General features: G+C 38.6%; 1 protein-coding gene across 2 annotated transcripts in view; it reads right to left on the bottom strand.

Moving 5' to 3' along the window:
• CACNA2D2 (calcium voltage-gated channel auxiliary subunit alpha2delta 2) overlaps nucleotides 1–17,536 on the bottom strand; it is a 676,129-nt gene that overhangs the window by 284,517 nt on the left and 374,076 nt on the right. For both annotated transcript variants that reach the window (XM_034440362.3, XM_034440357.3), the window contains exon 4: nucleotides 12,036–12,095. In XM_034440362.3, coding sequence (XP_034296253.1) covers nucleotides 12,036–12,095 — 60 coding nt within the window. The remainder of the gene's footprint in view (nucleotides 1–12,035; nucleotides 12,096–17,536) is intronic.

A 17,536-nucleotide genomic window follows, 5' to 3' on the forward strand; every position in this document is an offset into this window, starting at 1 on the left:
AAAACAAAAACCACCTGTGGTTATAGTCCTGTTCTCTGGGGAAATCAGGAATAAATCTATATGTGCCAGAATGCTTTAGATACTCAATCTATTTTTTCTAGAGCTCTCCATAACTGCTGACTGCAATTCCACCTTCCCTCAGAAATGCAACTTTAGAAATTGACTGGTAATTGTCCAAAATTGTCATGTTGAGCAATAGGTTTTTGAGGATGGGTCTACTACCCCCTCCTTCAAGATAGTTGATACTAACCCTCTGTGAAGGATGCATTCACTACTACTCTGACGCAGCTTCCTATCACCTCCCAGAAGGCTTTGAGCAACCAGAAAGGAGAAGGATCCAGGCTACAGGCGAGAGAATTGAGAACCTTGTTCAATTTCTCACATAACTTGCCAAGGTGGTATCCGACACAACAGAATGGTGCTTTGAGGAATTTATTAATTTACTTATAAGTAGGATAAATCAGGGATGCGGTGGCTCAGTGGCTAAGATGCTGAGCTTGTCGATCGAAAGGTCGGCAGTTCAGCGGTTTGAATCCTTAGTGCTGCGTAACGGGGTGAGCTCCCATTACTTGTCCCAGCTTCTGCCATCCTAGCAGTTTGAAAGCACATAAAAAATGCAAGTAGAAAAATAGGGACCACCTTTGGTGGGAAGGTAACAGCGCTCTGTGTGCCTTTGGTGTTTAGTCATGCCGGCCACATGACCATGGAATTATCATCAGACAGTGCTGGCTCTTTGTCTTAGAAACGGAGATGAGCACAGCCCCCTAGAGTCGGGAACGACTAGCACATATGTGCGAGGGGAACCTTTACTTTACGATAAAACTGGGCAGATCTGTTCAGAGTTGGATACCACTTTGAACAGATCTGCCCAGTTTTATCCTACTTATTAGTACATTCCTCAAACCACCACTCTGTTCTGTTCTAACTCATCGTAACTGAGTTTAGCAAAAACATGGGTGAGAAGGGAATACATGAAAAAGAGTTGTAGGGTTTTTGCTCTCTTCTCTACCAATCTCCTTCTCTGCTTAAGAAAATCAGGAGACCCTCTCCAAGGTTCTTCACTGTGTTACAGGGAATCTATGAGCATGCTTAACAATGCCTTCCTTCAACATCCTGTGGTTTTCTCTTGTCACTCCCAATCTAAGCCCTGCAACATATTTCTTCTAACAATCTCCAGTGATATTTAGTCACCGTTGTTCTTTGCATTTTTAACAGATGGTTTTTATTTTTTCAGTGCTGACCCAAGTTCCTTTTTTTGCTGAATTTTTGTGCTTTCTTGTTTATGACTTTTCTTGTAAACCACTTTGACATTTAAAGAACTGAGATGGATTTTTTTTTAAAAAAATTATAAGCAACAAAACTCACTCTTGCTTAGTGTGATTGCTGATGATTTCGGTGAAATACCTGCTTATTGATCTCCATGGTTTAAAAATACCAGAAACTCTTTGCCATAGGCAGGTATGATACGAATCTGCCCTACAATGACAGAAATCTGATCCCTGGGCTAGAGGAAATGTTCTTTTGCTGCTCTTCACCGACTCAGTGCTGTCTCCTGCTAATCGGGACAGACAGCTGCTATGACACACTAACACTTAGCAAGTGAACTACAGGATATGTTAATAGAGAGCAAAGTAGCAGCAGCAGCAACTGCAGTAAGAGGGTTTTAAAATCACTGAGGCTTTTTCTTTGGAGGTGTGTGTGTGTGGAATGTGTTCAAGGAGAAAGGAGACTTGAAAATTAAAATGACTGGACTTGGAGAAGATAAACAGAGGCTAGAAAATCTCTCTAGCTAGAGCCTCCCTTCTTTTCTGTCCCATTTCCCTTCTGATTTTATTTGTTGAAGGATTGGAATAAATACCACACATTTCAGTTTGTCCTGTGATTATTTTGCTGGTGATAGATTTGGGCACAATTGCCATACAGATGCCTGGAAAGGCTCAGTTGTCTCTACAGAGACTCAGCTGGGGTACTGCAATAAAAGGAGGAAAGGAACCCAAAGCATCCTTAGGCTGAGAAGGGGAAAAGGCCTTATGACAGAAATAGGGGGAGGATCCCCCTTCCCTGCCCCTGTTTAGATCTTCAACATGTTGAGTCAGGTTGGAGAAACAGCTCTTCTCTCAACTAATTTCCAGAATTAAACCAAAGCTGTTGGTAATCGGTAGGGTGGGAAGGAAAGAATTGGAGGAAAAAAAAATGTTTTCACCCTCGATTCCAGTCTACAAAGGAAAATGGACTCTTTTCATTCCTTTTGCTTTGCCTCATAAGGATCAAAGTTATCTTCCTGGCACCACAGCACTACCCATAATAATCTAAACTCCAAATAATTTGGAGGAAGAATAGGAAAGGAAAAGTTGAAAATGTTTTCAGAAGAGAAACAAAGAAGAATGAGCTAATTGTGCATATCAGAGATGAAGGGGACCAGGAAAGGAATCATTAAGCTCTTCTTTTTTCTGGGGTTGCTGAATGTCTGAGATAACAGAGATGAAAGATGATTTGCTTATATTTACATGATGGCACAGTGGCCCATGGGTCACAAATAACAGACAAAGACACATTTCTGGCTGGAGTGGAAAAGGAAGTCACAGAAAGGGCCCTTTGCACTATTGATGGAGGTCACTGCCACCATCCTAGGAGAAGGGTTACAGACCTGCCAGAGGCAGATAACAACATACAACATGGCACCACTCAGTTGGGTACTGTTTTAAAAAAACCTTAACTGTTCCCTTCTTTGAGCCCAACTCATTTCTATTAGACTCTGCTGGGTACCAGCAAAGAGAGGAAATGGAGTGAGACCTAAAGACATTAATCTGCCAGGTGCATAAACTAGCTTCCAAGCCATCAAACATGTTATTATGGGTTGGAGATTTAAAGATTTGTGGAGAAAACCTAGAATCATCTAGCCTAACTTGTTTAATGCCAAGAAATTCATGAAGTGTCTCTTGGTAAGTCATACATTTTAATAGAAATGTTAAATCCTGAATCATTTATTGATTTGCTTTTCTGGGCAGGCTGCTGAAACTCTTAATCACTGTCACTGTTTACAATTCTAAATCATATTTCTATCACAAAACTGTTAAGAGTCAAATTCCGTACCTTAAATCTAGCTTTCCTTGTTTAAACAGCCATGCTAAGCTCTTAATTGGTTCTCTGGGAAATGGTGGGTTAAATCTGCTAAATATATGTGCAACTCAAGCAGAACCAGGATGACAATATGTCATTTTTAAAGGAGCTGTTTTTCTAAAAATATATTAAAAAATTCTTGTGCCATTTTTGAGTGCTTCTGTGTAGCTTTGGATAAAACAATGCAAGCAAATATTGCCCATTAAGTGACTTGGGAAAGGTGATTTTAAATCCATAATTGAACATAATTCTATACCCTTGAACTCAGTGCACACATTAAGTTTTAAAGTCAAAATTGGGCAGTAAATAGTTGTGTGACAATTCTGCTGTAAGATATATTAAGTTAGTTTCAGATTAGCTTAGTTTCCAGGATAATTATACCACTGACATTGTAAAGGTCTTAGCAAAAGATTGTCCTATACGCCATACTGTTTGTCTTTCTGTCTTTTGAAAGCAACACATTACTTCATAAGATCATCCCTTATTTCTGTCAACTGATGCCCAACACATGTTTCTCACTTTTGACCTGTAATGGCAGCCTCTTCTACCTTTTACTTCATGGAAGTATGACAGCCTACTATGAAAATTGATTAAATGATTAAAATGGCCAGAAGCTAGAAGTCTGCAGTACAAACCTGTACATTCTATACCACATTTTCCCAACAAAGCACACTTGAAATAACTTGGGATTGCAACTCCCAGAATCAATCTGTAGGCTGTCTAGAAATCCTGGAAGCTGCAATTCAAATCTGTTTGAAAGACATCCAACTGAGAAACATTTTTCTATATAAATCTATATAGAAGATCTGAAGACACTCTGCTTATCATGTTATGATCCTGATTCTAACTGACCAGTTCCTCCATCTGGATCAATGCCATCCTTCAATTACTGACTTAGACTATTGGTTCTGAGAACCCACATCTGTACAGCGTGACCCACCTCAAAATAGGAAAATAGGAGGAAGAAGGTGTGTTAGATATGTTTGTTGCCTTGAGCTATTTATAAAAACAATAAAAGTGAGAAAAAAGAAAGAAAAAAAGAAAAAAGAAAGAAAGAAAGAAAGAAAGAAAGAAAGAAAGAAAGAAAGAAAGAAAGAACATTCTTTGGATTACTATTTCTACAAATTATCCGATAGGTATAGGTCAACAGATAATACCAAGAGTAAAAATAGATGGAATAAATATAAAACTAAATTGCTCCTCTATATTGTTACTCAGGTTCAAATATTTTCATCTGAATTGCCTGGTGCCTAGGTTGAAAAGCCAGAGCATCTTCTCAGATGTACTGATACTATTCAGCTGAGTAACCACAGAGGTGGTCACATCAAGGGACAGGTCAAGATGGAATACAGAAAACCCTGTGCTGTGGGGTTTATGGAGCAACAACATTTGCTACTCATTTCATGGAGTGGATAGGCAGAAAAATAGAGTAGCTGCCCTCTGCCTCCTGCACTTATGCATTCACTATGTTATTAATATCTGGATGGGAGTGGAGCTGCTCCTGTGGGAATCAGAGCTCTGAACTAGAAATTTGGAGTTGTCAGCAAGGCAGCTTTGGAGATGTCACTAGTCTTCAAGGAGAAAACAGTTGTTTCCAGGCATTTATTATATAATATTGAGATAACAAAACTCTACTTGATTCTGGCTTTGGGTTATGGAAATGAAAGGTAGACATATGAAAGTCAAACCTAAGTGGAAGGGATTGTTCTCTATTCTCTCGCCACAGGCAGGAGAAGCTCAATGCCATCATTGTTCCTACACATTGCTATTGATATGCACACCTTAGGAAGAGACAGTATGCAGGCTCTCAGATGTCTGGATTTGTTGGAAGACTAGAGCATACAAGGATATAAATAGATCTGCGTATTAAACATCCCTTCTCAAAAGCTGAGCCCCAGTATAGTTTGGAGAATATGACAGTCCAGTGAAAAACACAGTCTTGCTAAGCTTTAATAATGGAGTGAGAAAGCTATTTCTTCCCAGAGGCCAAACTAGCTCTAAGAAAATGCACCAAAAAGAAATGTCACAAATAAGTTGCCTTGACAGCCAAAGTACTGAAGATTCCAAGATTGTAGTCGCGCAGGCTCTTCGAATCTCCAAGGACCCTCCCATTTCATTTCATGTGCTATGTCTCCACTTAGATCCCACAAGAGCAGTAAATGGAAACCCTGTAACATTGCCTGGAAACTATAGTTTATTCTGACTCATAAGGGAACAATAGCAATAGCACTTCGACTTATATACAGCTCCATATATGCTTTACAGGCCTCTCTAAGCAGTTTATAGCATCAACATATTGCCCCCAACAATCTGGGTCCTCATTTTACTGACCTCAGAAGAATGGAAGGATGAGTCAACCTTGAGCCAATGAAGATCGAACCCCTGACTGTCAGCAGAATTAGCCTGCAATACTAATCACTGCGCCCCCATGGCTCAAGACAGCTACACTGACTTAATTAAAACTATCTCATTCACAATTGATGTTGGGAGATATTATTCCATCTCCCTGTCTCTCTCCACAACCCCCAGTATAAAGAAGACTATGGAATGCCAAGGAGGTATGATGGTAGTAAAGAATTCAGCAAGGCTTATGTTTTTGACACAGGAACAACAAGGTTATATGGAGTTAAATAAATTAAACTGACTCCATTCTGAACGGTGTACCGAATCTCTTACCTCAGAGCTGTAACAAATCTTTAATCACCAGAAATAGAATGATACCTCAATGGAAAAGTTAATTTCACACCAGCTCTTCAGAGGAATCCGCATATCTGCATTGTCAACTCTGGCTTTGCTTTTAAAAGCTGTGGTCATAAATTTCACCTAAGATCAGGGGAAGAGAGAATGGCCAGGGAGTTTCTTTGAAGGGCCAAATTTATATATATATTTTAAAAATCTGGAATGTGAAAGTCAACATTGCTTAGCTTCAGATCTCTTTAGTACAATATATTTATGAAGACCATCTAAATAGCAGTCATCACCAACCTGGTGCCTTCCAAATGTACAGTAAGAGCCGTGGTGGCACAGTGGTTAGGATGAGTGGTTAGAATGCAGTACTGCAGCTACTTCTGCTCACTGCCGGCTGCCTGCAATTTGGCACTTGAAGGCTCAAGGTTGACTCAGCCTTCCATCCTTCCAAGGTCGGTAAAATGAGGACCCAGATTGTTGGGGGAAATATGCTGAACCCCTTAGAGAGGGCTGTAAAACACTGTAAAGAGGTATATACGTAAGTCTAAGTGCTATTGCTATTATATATCTGGAGGTCAGCAGCCTGGGAAAAGTTTTTTTCTAAAGAACAGTCTCATGTCCCTGGGGATTCTTTGAGTTCCAGTTCTTGTCTTTATTTCTTTTTCTATTCTCTGCTTTTTTCTCCTCTACTCCTTCACTGCTTCTCCTTTCTTGCTCTACCTCTTTCTGTTGTAGAAATTTCCACTGCGGCATCTGAATCCTCCATGGGGTGGCCATTGCCATTCAGCATGTGTTTCACTCCTTTGTCTTTTCACAAATGATACTCTAGTGGAGTCTTAGGTCTCAGACTCACTCAGGTGTAAAGTTATAACAACAGCCTTTAGCAGCACTCAGTGCTTGCCCTTAGATCCTTGAAAGAAGTAAACGGAATGTCACATTAGCTCATTTTAAAGAAAGAAATGTGTCTTAGTGAAGAAAGTGGACAGGCAGGCAGTGCAGATTGCCTAGTGCAATGGGAGAAGAGTGATGGGGAAATATTTTTCTTCCCATACGACTTTTTTCACTGACCTTCAGTAGTTGCTCCCTCCAATCATTTATTCCTATCTATATACCTCTCTGTCTCCATCACCCAAGCAACCAAATAAAAAGGCAATAACTTCATTTAATCTTCACCAGAACAGACTTTGATTCTACTTATAAGTGCATTCCACAGTATTAGAAGGATGCTATCTAGGTTAGAAGTGTTTTCACACATAAAATCCATCCTCTTTCCATAAGGGTATCTTATGGTCTATCCAATTTAGGGTTAACCTGAAATATTTCACAGCCTGATGTGGATTTGCAATTAGCACCCTACCTAAATTTACACTCCAGAGTAAATTATTTTGTTTTCAAACCCTATTCACCTTTTGGAAAATGCTTGTATCTAAGATGTTAATTTTTCTGCTTTTTCTGGAATGCCAAACCATTTTCTTTTGGAATTGTTACCTCACCTCCCAAACATCTCACATGATCATTGTGGGAACAGTTCTCCAGAATGACTGAATAAACCTATGCAAACAAAGAAACCTTCTAAAGCATATTTGTAAACAAAACTGCTATAAACTCTAAGAGGCATATGGTGCATCCACATGCTTCCTGCGTCAGATATATAGGAGAAATTACAACTTGAATCCAATGGATATTAAAGTCAGTTTATGCTTTATCCATGCAGCAGAATTTAGTGCCAGAAGCTAGTTGCTGTTGTGTTCAATCTGTTGCACTCAAAACAGTCTTTGAGTACCCTTAAAGACCAGCTAATTCATTATAGCACAAGATGTTGTGGACTATGATAATTTCATAATTAGTTGCATAAAATAATAGCCTTGAATTTCAAGTACATAGAGATCCATGACTGAAGATTATAAACAGAGCAATTCCTAACAGCTCCATGCATCTCTCATGTCCTTTAGTCCTAGAGTGTTTATTCAGGAGCAGAGAACAACCAACTAGGTTTCTAATTCCCACAAGTAAGTGATGAGCCAACCTTTCATTTCTTTGCCTGCAACATCCAAGTGGTTCAGTCTAAAGTAAAATCATAATAAATAACGATTAATGATTTTGAAGTTATAATTAGGAATCCAGTCCAGTGCCAAGGTCTAATTTAGTAAAGTTGTTAAAGTAAAAGGCAGTGAAGAAAAACAGTGAAGTAAAAATATAAATAACAGCATAGAAACAAAATTTATACCAGGAGAGTTGTGTCTCTCCAACAGCGAAGGCAAACAAAAAGAGATTAGAATCCCTCAAGCATTCTATGATGTGTTTGAAACTTGCCAAAAATGGATAAGGTAGGAGCACTAGTGGTTAGACATTTTGCCATATTCATGAAGGGTCAATAATCAATGATCAGGGCTTTACATGTTAAGGGGTAGCCAAGGAAAAGGCCTGGTAACAGCAGGATTCATCTAGGGAAGATAAAAATTAGTAAACTGTGGCTAAACCTTCCCTCTTGGAATTTTATCTTAAGTGTCTTTTTGCGTTTTGTAAAAATTCTGTATTGGGCTATAGATTTAAAAGTTTATTACTTACATGGACAGATTCTAAAATAAAGCTAAGTAAATAAAAACAAAGTAAGGACTTAATAATTACCCACCCCTCAACTCAACACAGGTTTGGATTTCCCAACTGATATATCTCATTGCAAAAACTATCAATTTAAATGCACAATGATTATCTCCCATCAGAACGGTCATTTTGTGTAATGCAGATTCATGCATCATGATTATTAGAAGAGAATTGTAAATGACATTTAATTATGTATCCCACAATAAGCTTTGAGGCACTTCAAAATCAGGCACCCACATGACCAGGAAAACATGCAGGAGAATTGAAACAAATGGTAAAGAATATGAAACTTAAGATCTGCATTGCACAATTTTACTTGTCCAGAAGACCATCTTTTATGATAGAGGTTCCTAAATGTTTTGCCTTGAGCGTAGTCTTAATGTACACCCCTTCCCTAAAAACCCATACACAGAAATGAACACAAATGAACAATGAAAACAAAACCTTAGGAAAGGTAGATTTATTGTAACAATGTCATGAAAAAGTTCCTCACATGTCCCCTGAACTCCTGTCTGCACCTTTCTCTTACGGTTTGGGAAACCCTGCTTTATGACGTGGCACTGAATCATGTATGTCCTAAGTCTTTTCTTTGGAGCAGTGTGACACAATGTCAATAACACAGAAACCCTTGATAAGAAGACTTGCAGTTTGGATTCTGTTTCAAAATATTTTTTTATTTAAAAAAAAATACCAAAGACAGAGACAGGAGAAAAAGAGAGACATGTTCAAAATCCTTTGCAGCAAATACCAATATAAGTACAATTGCAAAATTGTCTCTTACGCTATGATTACTCTTTTTCTTGTCCACTTTTTTCCTAATCATTAAAACCAGCAATCATAAATCCATTTTTTTTCTAGTTCATACAAAAAGTCTATAAGGGGTTTCCAGTGAACTATAAATGTAGATATTGTTTTATTTCTAACCAATGAAATTAGTTTAACCCTCTCTGCAAGTCCCATCATCTTCACCAACCATTCCTCCATTGTAGATTGATATACTATTTTTGAGCATATAATAGTCTCACTGTTGTTTTCATATATAAAAGCAAGCTTCCATGACTTTTTTTCCTAATGCTTATCCATGAGTCCCAATAGGGCTTTTCAACTTCAGGTACCTAGAAGAGTATACAGCCGAGGTGGCGCAGTGGTTAAAGTGCAGTACTTCAGGCTACTTCAGTTGACTGTTAGCTGCAGTTCAGCAGTACAAATCTCACCGGCTCAAGATTGACTCAGCCTTCCCTCCTTCCGAGGTGGGTAAAATGAGGATCTAGATTGTTGGGGGCAATACACTGACTCTGTAAACCGCTTAGAGAGGGCTGTAAAAGCACTATGAAGCAGTATATAAATCTAAATGCTATTGCTATCACTCCTTTACAGAGCAACATGGACAACAAGGCCATTTTCTGAGGTTGCTTGCCAAGTACCCCTGCCAAATGGTGCTACCTGGATTAAGGTATGTCCTTCTCTTCTTGGAAAAGTTCAGAAGATGCTTACACTGTGGTCTACAGTGGGTCAAGTGGAGACATTTTTATTCTCCCAGCTGCCTAGCCTTTTAATATTTCGCTTTAAAAGTTATTAGCATCATTTAGATTCTTCCATTCCTATTAGCCTCCCCTAGCTGTTTATTTTGGATTCATTCTGAGAGTGCTTTATTTGTTTAATGTTTTACATTAAGTTTTATTATATCTGAATATTTTATGGTCTCCACCATTAATTTCTGAAGTGCCCAGAGAGCTTTGGCTATTGGATGGTGAAGAAATTCAATAAATAAATAAATACATTTGGAGAATACCATGGGGCTACATTTTATAGTATGAACAAAAACAGCTTGCATCAAGAAATATTCCTTCCCCTTATGCCCCTATAACAGATGATTAGCAAGAATAGATTGACTGTCTTGAAATTATTTTCCCCAATCCTTTTCCTGAAAGGAAAAGAAGACCTCTTTTCTTGGGTTTCATTTGACTGAATGTCCAAGTAGAATACCCATTCCCTGGCATAGGTACCATAATTACAAACTCAAATGCAATCATTAAAGCAGCAACATTTGCTTGGCATCCATTTCAGTTGGTCTTTCCTCCTCCAGAACCTACCTCAACTGGAATGAAATTGCATTAAATCCTATGGAAAAGGTGAACGCAAAGAAAAATGCCAAGCTCCTGCTGCCCTCTTTCATTTAAGAATCATCTTTTTGGACACTCCCTGCAGGGCAACCTACACAATTACTCTCAGACTGCTGAGATGGCAAAATGGCAAGCTTTCCAAGGAGTTCTCTATGGCAACCTGAAAACAACTCTTTAACCATTACCTCGACCTTCGCCTTCAGTCTTTTGAATTGTCTTATTTCATGCACGTGTGAGCAGAGGTAATACTAAAAATGAGTTCAAAATGACATTATTCACTTTCATTACAGCTGGGAGGCGCTGAGAACTAAGAGAACTAGGAACCTCTGTCTTAGTTGAGTTTTTATAGTTTTAAATGCTTTTTAAACCATTATTATATAATGGTTTTGGATAATGACTTCTGTATATTTCTACTTTTTTATTGGATTATGGTAAACTACCCAAAATTGCTTTCTGTGAGATGGGTGGCCATATACATTTGATTAAATGACTGAATAAATAAATGACCAGAACAGGGCATCCGCGCATGAACTTGATAAGATGGAGCTTGCTTTCAGAATAGAAATCAGAGTGCTAGAACGTGACAGAAGTAGGAGACAGGGAAAAGAAAAGAAAGGTGATGGGAAATAATGTGCAAAGAAACATGAGCTGTGAGAAATCTCTTAGTGCACAGCTATGGTAGTACAATGTTAAAAGTCTGGATCCTGTAAAATATTCTAATTTTTGGTGTATCTTTAGGAGCAATGATAGATCACCCCCATATCTGGAGTCAGGTACAAGTGTAGTTTAGGATCTGCAGTAAGGATAATCTTATGTCACTTCAGTAGCACCTCTTGTGCGTAGATGTAAGAAGTAATGGCCTAAGATGCCTGATTTTTTTTTTAAGAATACATTTGTGAGAAGGATGTTTGATAAATACATATTAGACCAGTTTTTACAAACCAAATACCTTCCTGGTGTATTGGGACTGCAATTGCCAGCATTCTCAGCCAGAATAGAAATTTTAGCTCAATACACGTAGTCCTTGTGTTACGACCACGACTGAGCCCAAAATTTATGTTCCTAAGTGAAATATTTGTTAAGTGAATTTGCCCCATTTTACGACTTGCCACAATTGTTAAGTGAATCACTGCATTTGTTAACTTAGTAAAACCTGGTTGTTAAATGAATGTGGCTTCCCCATTGACTTTGCTTGTCATAAAAGGGGATCACATGACCTCAGGACATGACAACGGTCATAAATATGAACTACTTGCCAAGCATCTGAATTTCGATCATGTGACCATGGGGATGTTGAAATGGTCATAAGTGTGAAAAATGGCCATATGTCTCTTTTTTCAGTGCCGTTGTAACTTTAAACAGTCACTAAATGAACTGTTGTAAGTCAACATCTACTTCTATATGTTAGTTTAGTGAAGATCATGTTAAACCAAAGGAATAGGAAAAAGGAGCCCAAGACAGGAAGATCAGAAGAGGCCACTCAAAGGTTTACAAACTTACCTTAATGTTGTCTTGCCATCGATGGGCCTTCTGAAACTTCTCTGCCGCATCAGCTAGTCTCTGAAATGAAAGAGAAGAAACAGCATGAGTCCGTAAAGAGATAGTATGAATTGCAGTAATGACCAAGGACTCATTTTAACTCTGCTCTTTCACACGGGAAACCAGCTATATCGTTCTCCCAGCTTATTAAGTAGCAAAACATTTTCAGCACCCTTACTTGGCAGCTCGGCTGTGAAAAGACATTAATTAAAAATTTATGATTTCCATAAACATCTTCTATATGCAGCTCTGATCTTTCTTAATTAAATGCTCAAGCTATTGGAAAACCTTGCCTTTCGTTACTTTTATGGGATCATTTTACTTCTGTGTCAGTGCAGTGCAGTACGGTGCTTCTACGTACAAATGAAAGTAAATAAATTACAATCAGTGGCGTACTGAGTGCGATGGAGAAGCCACTCTTCAGAAAGCTCATGTTCAAAGTCCAAACCTTGAGGCCAAATTGATTAATTGATGAGGTTTGAAGCGGGCTAGCATGTTATTTTAATTTTTGAGTTAATACTATTGCCTTGATAGGTTTAATGGCTCGCAGTGTCCTAACAATATAAATATGATTGGAGAAGAAATGTATCAAACAGTCCTTTTATTCTCCACAGTCAGCCTGGAGCTGGGCAGCACCAAATAAACAATTGAGCCCTGCACGTTTCCCCCGAAATTGGCTTGTTAAAAATAACTATTTGGTAATAGTTACAAGGCCAAAAGCTAGTATGATTCTAGCCTAAGTAGAAAAAAATAAGCCTTTTGCTGGCTACAACCTAAGAATTGATTGTGGATGTGGATTGTAGTCAGTTGTGGTTCACTTAAACCATGGCTAAAGGAAAGACCTGTGATTCCTTATGCTGTTGTACAGCTGTATGGAACACTTTTTATGACATGTTTTTCTGTTGTCTTATACTGTAGAATTATCCACTCAACCTGCTGAAAGACTCAAAATTAATGTATATTGTAAGAGATTTAAGTTCATTTGCTAGCAAGAAGTTATAGACCATAGAGCTAGAATCAAGCCATTATACTGACTTGCCACTAAAAACAAAACTCCTGACCTACAGAAGCTCACTCTCACTTTAATTTAGTGGTTGTGAAATAGAACGAATTTAGTCCAACACCCGTTACTTTTTCTTCACTTTGACAGTTCATTTTTACCAAATTCAGTCTCCAAGAAGAACATGTACATATGTTCAACTTCATCCATAAGAGACGTGGTGGCGCAGTGGTTAGAATGCAGTACTACAGGCTATTTCTGCTGACTGCCGGCTGACTGCAACTTGGCAGTTCGAATCTCACCAGGCTCAAGGTTGACTCATCCTTTCATCCTTCCAAGGTCGGTAAAAGGACCTAGATTGTTGGGGGCAATATGCTGACTCTGTAAACTGCTTAGAGAGGACTGTAAAGTAGTATATGTCTCAGTGCTAAGTGCTATCCAATTGCAATGTAGCAGCCATTCTAGGATGCTGTTCAATGATGGGGATCAAGAACTCAGGTAGCATTCTAAACAAGTTTTTCTTATAATCACAAGCGTCAAGCAAGAGCATTTAAAGACAGCCCAGCCAATTCTATTCAAGCAGGATGTTAATGCAGATGCATGAAATATAAAAGATATAAATTGTTTCCCCCACCCATTCACACAACATATATAAACATGCATACATTTGAGAGTTGTATTGTATAATAGTTAATGTGCTAGACTAGGAGCACAGAGACTGCTATTCCACATTGCTCAAGCAAAAGCTCTGCATAACAAAAGCAGTTTTCTTCTCTTAGGCATGAAGCACTCACTTATAATCAGTGTATGCGTCTCGGGTTCTTTAGAAACACCTTTCAGAATGGCAATTATCCCAAAGGAACACGCAAAAGTCATAAACCCAATTTAGAACAATATATCACAAGAGTCCATAAAACAAAACGCAGTAGCTGTAAAGTATACAAGCATTAACCTGAGGCGAGCCAAAACCATGCTTCCCCTAATATTCAGATTAAAAATGAAGCAAAATATTTTTCTTTGATGCTGCAGGGGTTTTTCCTCTCTCAAGGCAATGCAATATTGCAGCTTGGACTTTCCCAATAAACAATCCAAAGACTCCATCTGGGCTGGGAGCATCTAAGCAGGAGCTCACAGCAATCTCTCTTCCAAGCAAAGCTCATAAAAATATTCTTCAAGCTGCTTTTTAAAACCTGCTTGTTGAAAGGTTTCCAAAGTGCAGAGGAGAGAAGCCTTCAGAAGGGGAATGCCAATCTTTTCCAGGAAAGGAGAAGACTGTCCCTTTCAATTTTTCATCTTTTTTTTCCCAACCCTTTATAAACTAGTCACATTCTTGTTAGAAAAAAAAATTTTTTTTTCTGTCTTACTTCTTCCATTCCATGCCAGCATATTTTCATTAGCTCTACTGGATACATGAAAAATTATGGATAGAGTACATTAGGGTTTTCTGCATAAAATGTAACAGGTATAGCAGTAAAACATATGTTCCATTATTAGAGTGACTGGGAGTTGGACACTGTACAAATTTAATAAATAAATATGCAGAGAGACTTTAAACACTGGGAAAACAACGGAGTAGGTATCAAACTGAGTGGGGCCCTAATTTAATGCTGAAATAGAAATCAATCATGTCCCTCAACAAGTGAGGATGCTCTTGTGTTTTCCCATTACTCTTTAGAACCAAACGACTAAACGGGACTGAAATGAGGATAAAATCAATATTACTTCTTTTCCTTCTATAATGTTTAAAACCATCCATTCTGCCATTTAGATGGGAAGAAAACAAATTCCAACTGCTTGGCAAATAGCACAGAGTGCAATCAACCACAAAGTTATTTTTGAATTTTGATGTAGTTAAGGCTTCATTCTAAGTGTGTAACACTGGCAACAAGAGTGTTACCCATTATTTAATATCACCCTCATTTTATCAACCCCAGAAGGCTGGAAGGCTAAGTCAACCTTGAGCTGGTCAGGCCTGAACTCCTAGTTGTGGACAGAGTTAGCCTGCAATACTGCATTCTGACCACTGTACTACCACAGTTCTTAATGTACTGGAAGCAGACTGGCAGCTAGTGCAACTCCCATTGTTCAGATGTTACATGGCTGTCATGGCTGTTATAAGCTGTCCTAGATCCTGCCCCTGTCTGAAATTCCCCAGAACCAGAGATCTTAGGCAAATCAATATCCAACCCACCTGGGAGATCCAGCATCTCATTCTTCCCCACCTAGAAAGTGCTGATCAGTAATTCTGGGAGTCCAAGTTACCACACATCTGGAAAGTATCAGGAATGTTAATCTTCATATTGGATCAACATTCCCCACCTGTTCCAGTTCTTTCCAAATATTGCCATTTCACTGTCTCTTTAAGTTTCATAGAAATGTATATGGAAGCATTTCAGAAACATCTCATGGTAGACAGAAGAGTTTCCCATAATCCCACGGACTAAAGAAAAGTAGGAGAGCTGGGAAAGAAAGAAATTAAAAGTGCAGAGAATTGATTTGTGTAACACATTTACTCAGAAATAGCAGTGCTTGTTCTTTATTTTTAATTAAGTTAAAAGGTATGAATATACTGAGGTTGTGGACTTCCAAAGGGATCAATTTTGCCTCAGGAAGTAAATTAAAAACAGAAAACGCAATAAATGACATCCAGCTTGTGGAACCAGTCAGTCTCTACCTTGGTTCTGAGGAATATATTTTTGGATAAGGAGAATAATTTCAGCCAGGCTAGCTGGGCCACTGGCTCTTGGGATCCAACCTTGCCCTCAGTCAGCGAGAGCTGAATGCACTTGTGCCATAAAGATGTAACCACTTGAGACTAAACTTTAGGCACTTCTGTAAGCAAACACAAACTCACTGTTGTTCATTTCCCCACAGAGCAAGCCCATCCTTGGCTTCTTTCCACAGGGGAAATTGTATTCAGACATAATAATAGAGCCCTACATGGCAAAGTAAAAGAGTAATTAAAACTGCCATGAATTAACAATTACCACTAGAAACTGAGGGTAGAGATAAAATTACAATTGCATTAGTAATGGATAGATTTAATAAGCAAAATATTCTGCATTCAATTGAAAACATTCATTGATTTGATTTGTGTTCTTGTGTGTGTGGTGGCAGAATAACAATTTTCTTATTTTGTTTTGCCTTAGCACTTCAGTCTCAGTCTTCAAAATACATCTGAAGATTTTTTTCATAGCAGTTGTTAAGTGAATTTTGCCTTGTTTTTACAACCTATTTTGTCACTGTTGTTAAATGAATCACTGCAGTTGCTAAGTAACTCATGTGGTCGTTAAATGTGAATCTGGCTTCCACCCCATTGATTTTGTTTGTCAGAAGCCGGCTGGGAAGGTTACAGATGGTGATCACATGGTGATGCAACTGTCATAAATACAGTATATGCCAGTTGCAAAATACCCAAATTTTGATCACATGACTATGGGGATGCTGCCACGGTCATTAGTTGCAAAATAGTCATAAGTCACTTTTTTCAGTGCCATTATAACTTTGAACAGTCCCTAAAAGAATAGTTGTAAGTTGAGGACTGCCCGTAATAACCATATGAATCTTAGGACCCAAGACGGTAAGCCTCACAATTCCAAGTGTTATGAAACAAAAACAAGATCCTGTTTTGCTGTTGGCTTCCTGAAGGCCTATGAGTGGCAACAGCCAGAAGAAACTTGGTGGGATTTTGATAATAGCAATAGCACTTAGACTAATATACCGCTTCACAGTTCTTTACAGCCCTCTCTAAGCAGTTTACATAGTCAGCATATTGCCCCCAACAATCTGGGTCTTCATTTTACCGACCTTGGAAGGATGGAAGGCTGAGTCAACCTTGAGCCTTGTGAGATTTGAACTACAAACTGCAGTCAGCTGGCAGTCAGCACAAGTAGCTGCAGTACTGCATTCTAACCACTGCACCACCATGGCTCATAAGAACATAAGGAGAGCCTTCCATCCTGGAACCATTGCAAGCAGCATCGAGACAGAATCAGTCAAACCCACTGCCTATATACTTGATCCAGACTTTGCAAGTTACCTGGGTAAATATGATCAGTGCAGGATAAACAGAGCTTAGAAGGTAGTTATGAAACCTGAGAAACAAAGTTCCACTTCATATCAGAAAAAAATGCTATGTTTCCTTTGGCATTTCTGCAGTCAAAAGAGGTTTCTTCAGAAGCAAAGCACTCTTTGAACTAGCTGTACTCCACTAACAGTGATACCATCTATAATCAATAGTTCTATAGTTGCTGAATACATCTATAGCAAAAGATATCCATCGCTTTCAGAGTTCAGAGGTACTCTGCTCCAGGTTTGGTGAGCTTATATAGTAGTTTTTATTTTTCAGGTTTTTTCACATTTGTAGAAATCCTGGGGTCACCCTATTCCCGTTTATTGATCCCTCTCTTAGTGGCCCACTTTAGATTCCACTTAATGCCATCACTTTAATTCATGTTAAAGG

Source organism: Pantherophis guttatus, chromosome 2, assembly GCF_059756535.1.
Source record: "Pantherophis guttatus breed Tessera chromosome 2, ASM5975653v1, whole genome shotgun sequence".
NCBI lineage: Eukaryota > Metazoa > Chordata > Lepidosauria > Squamata > Colubridae > Pantherophis > Pantherophis guttatus.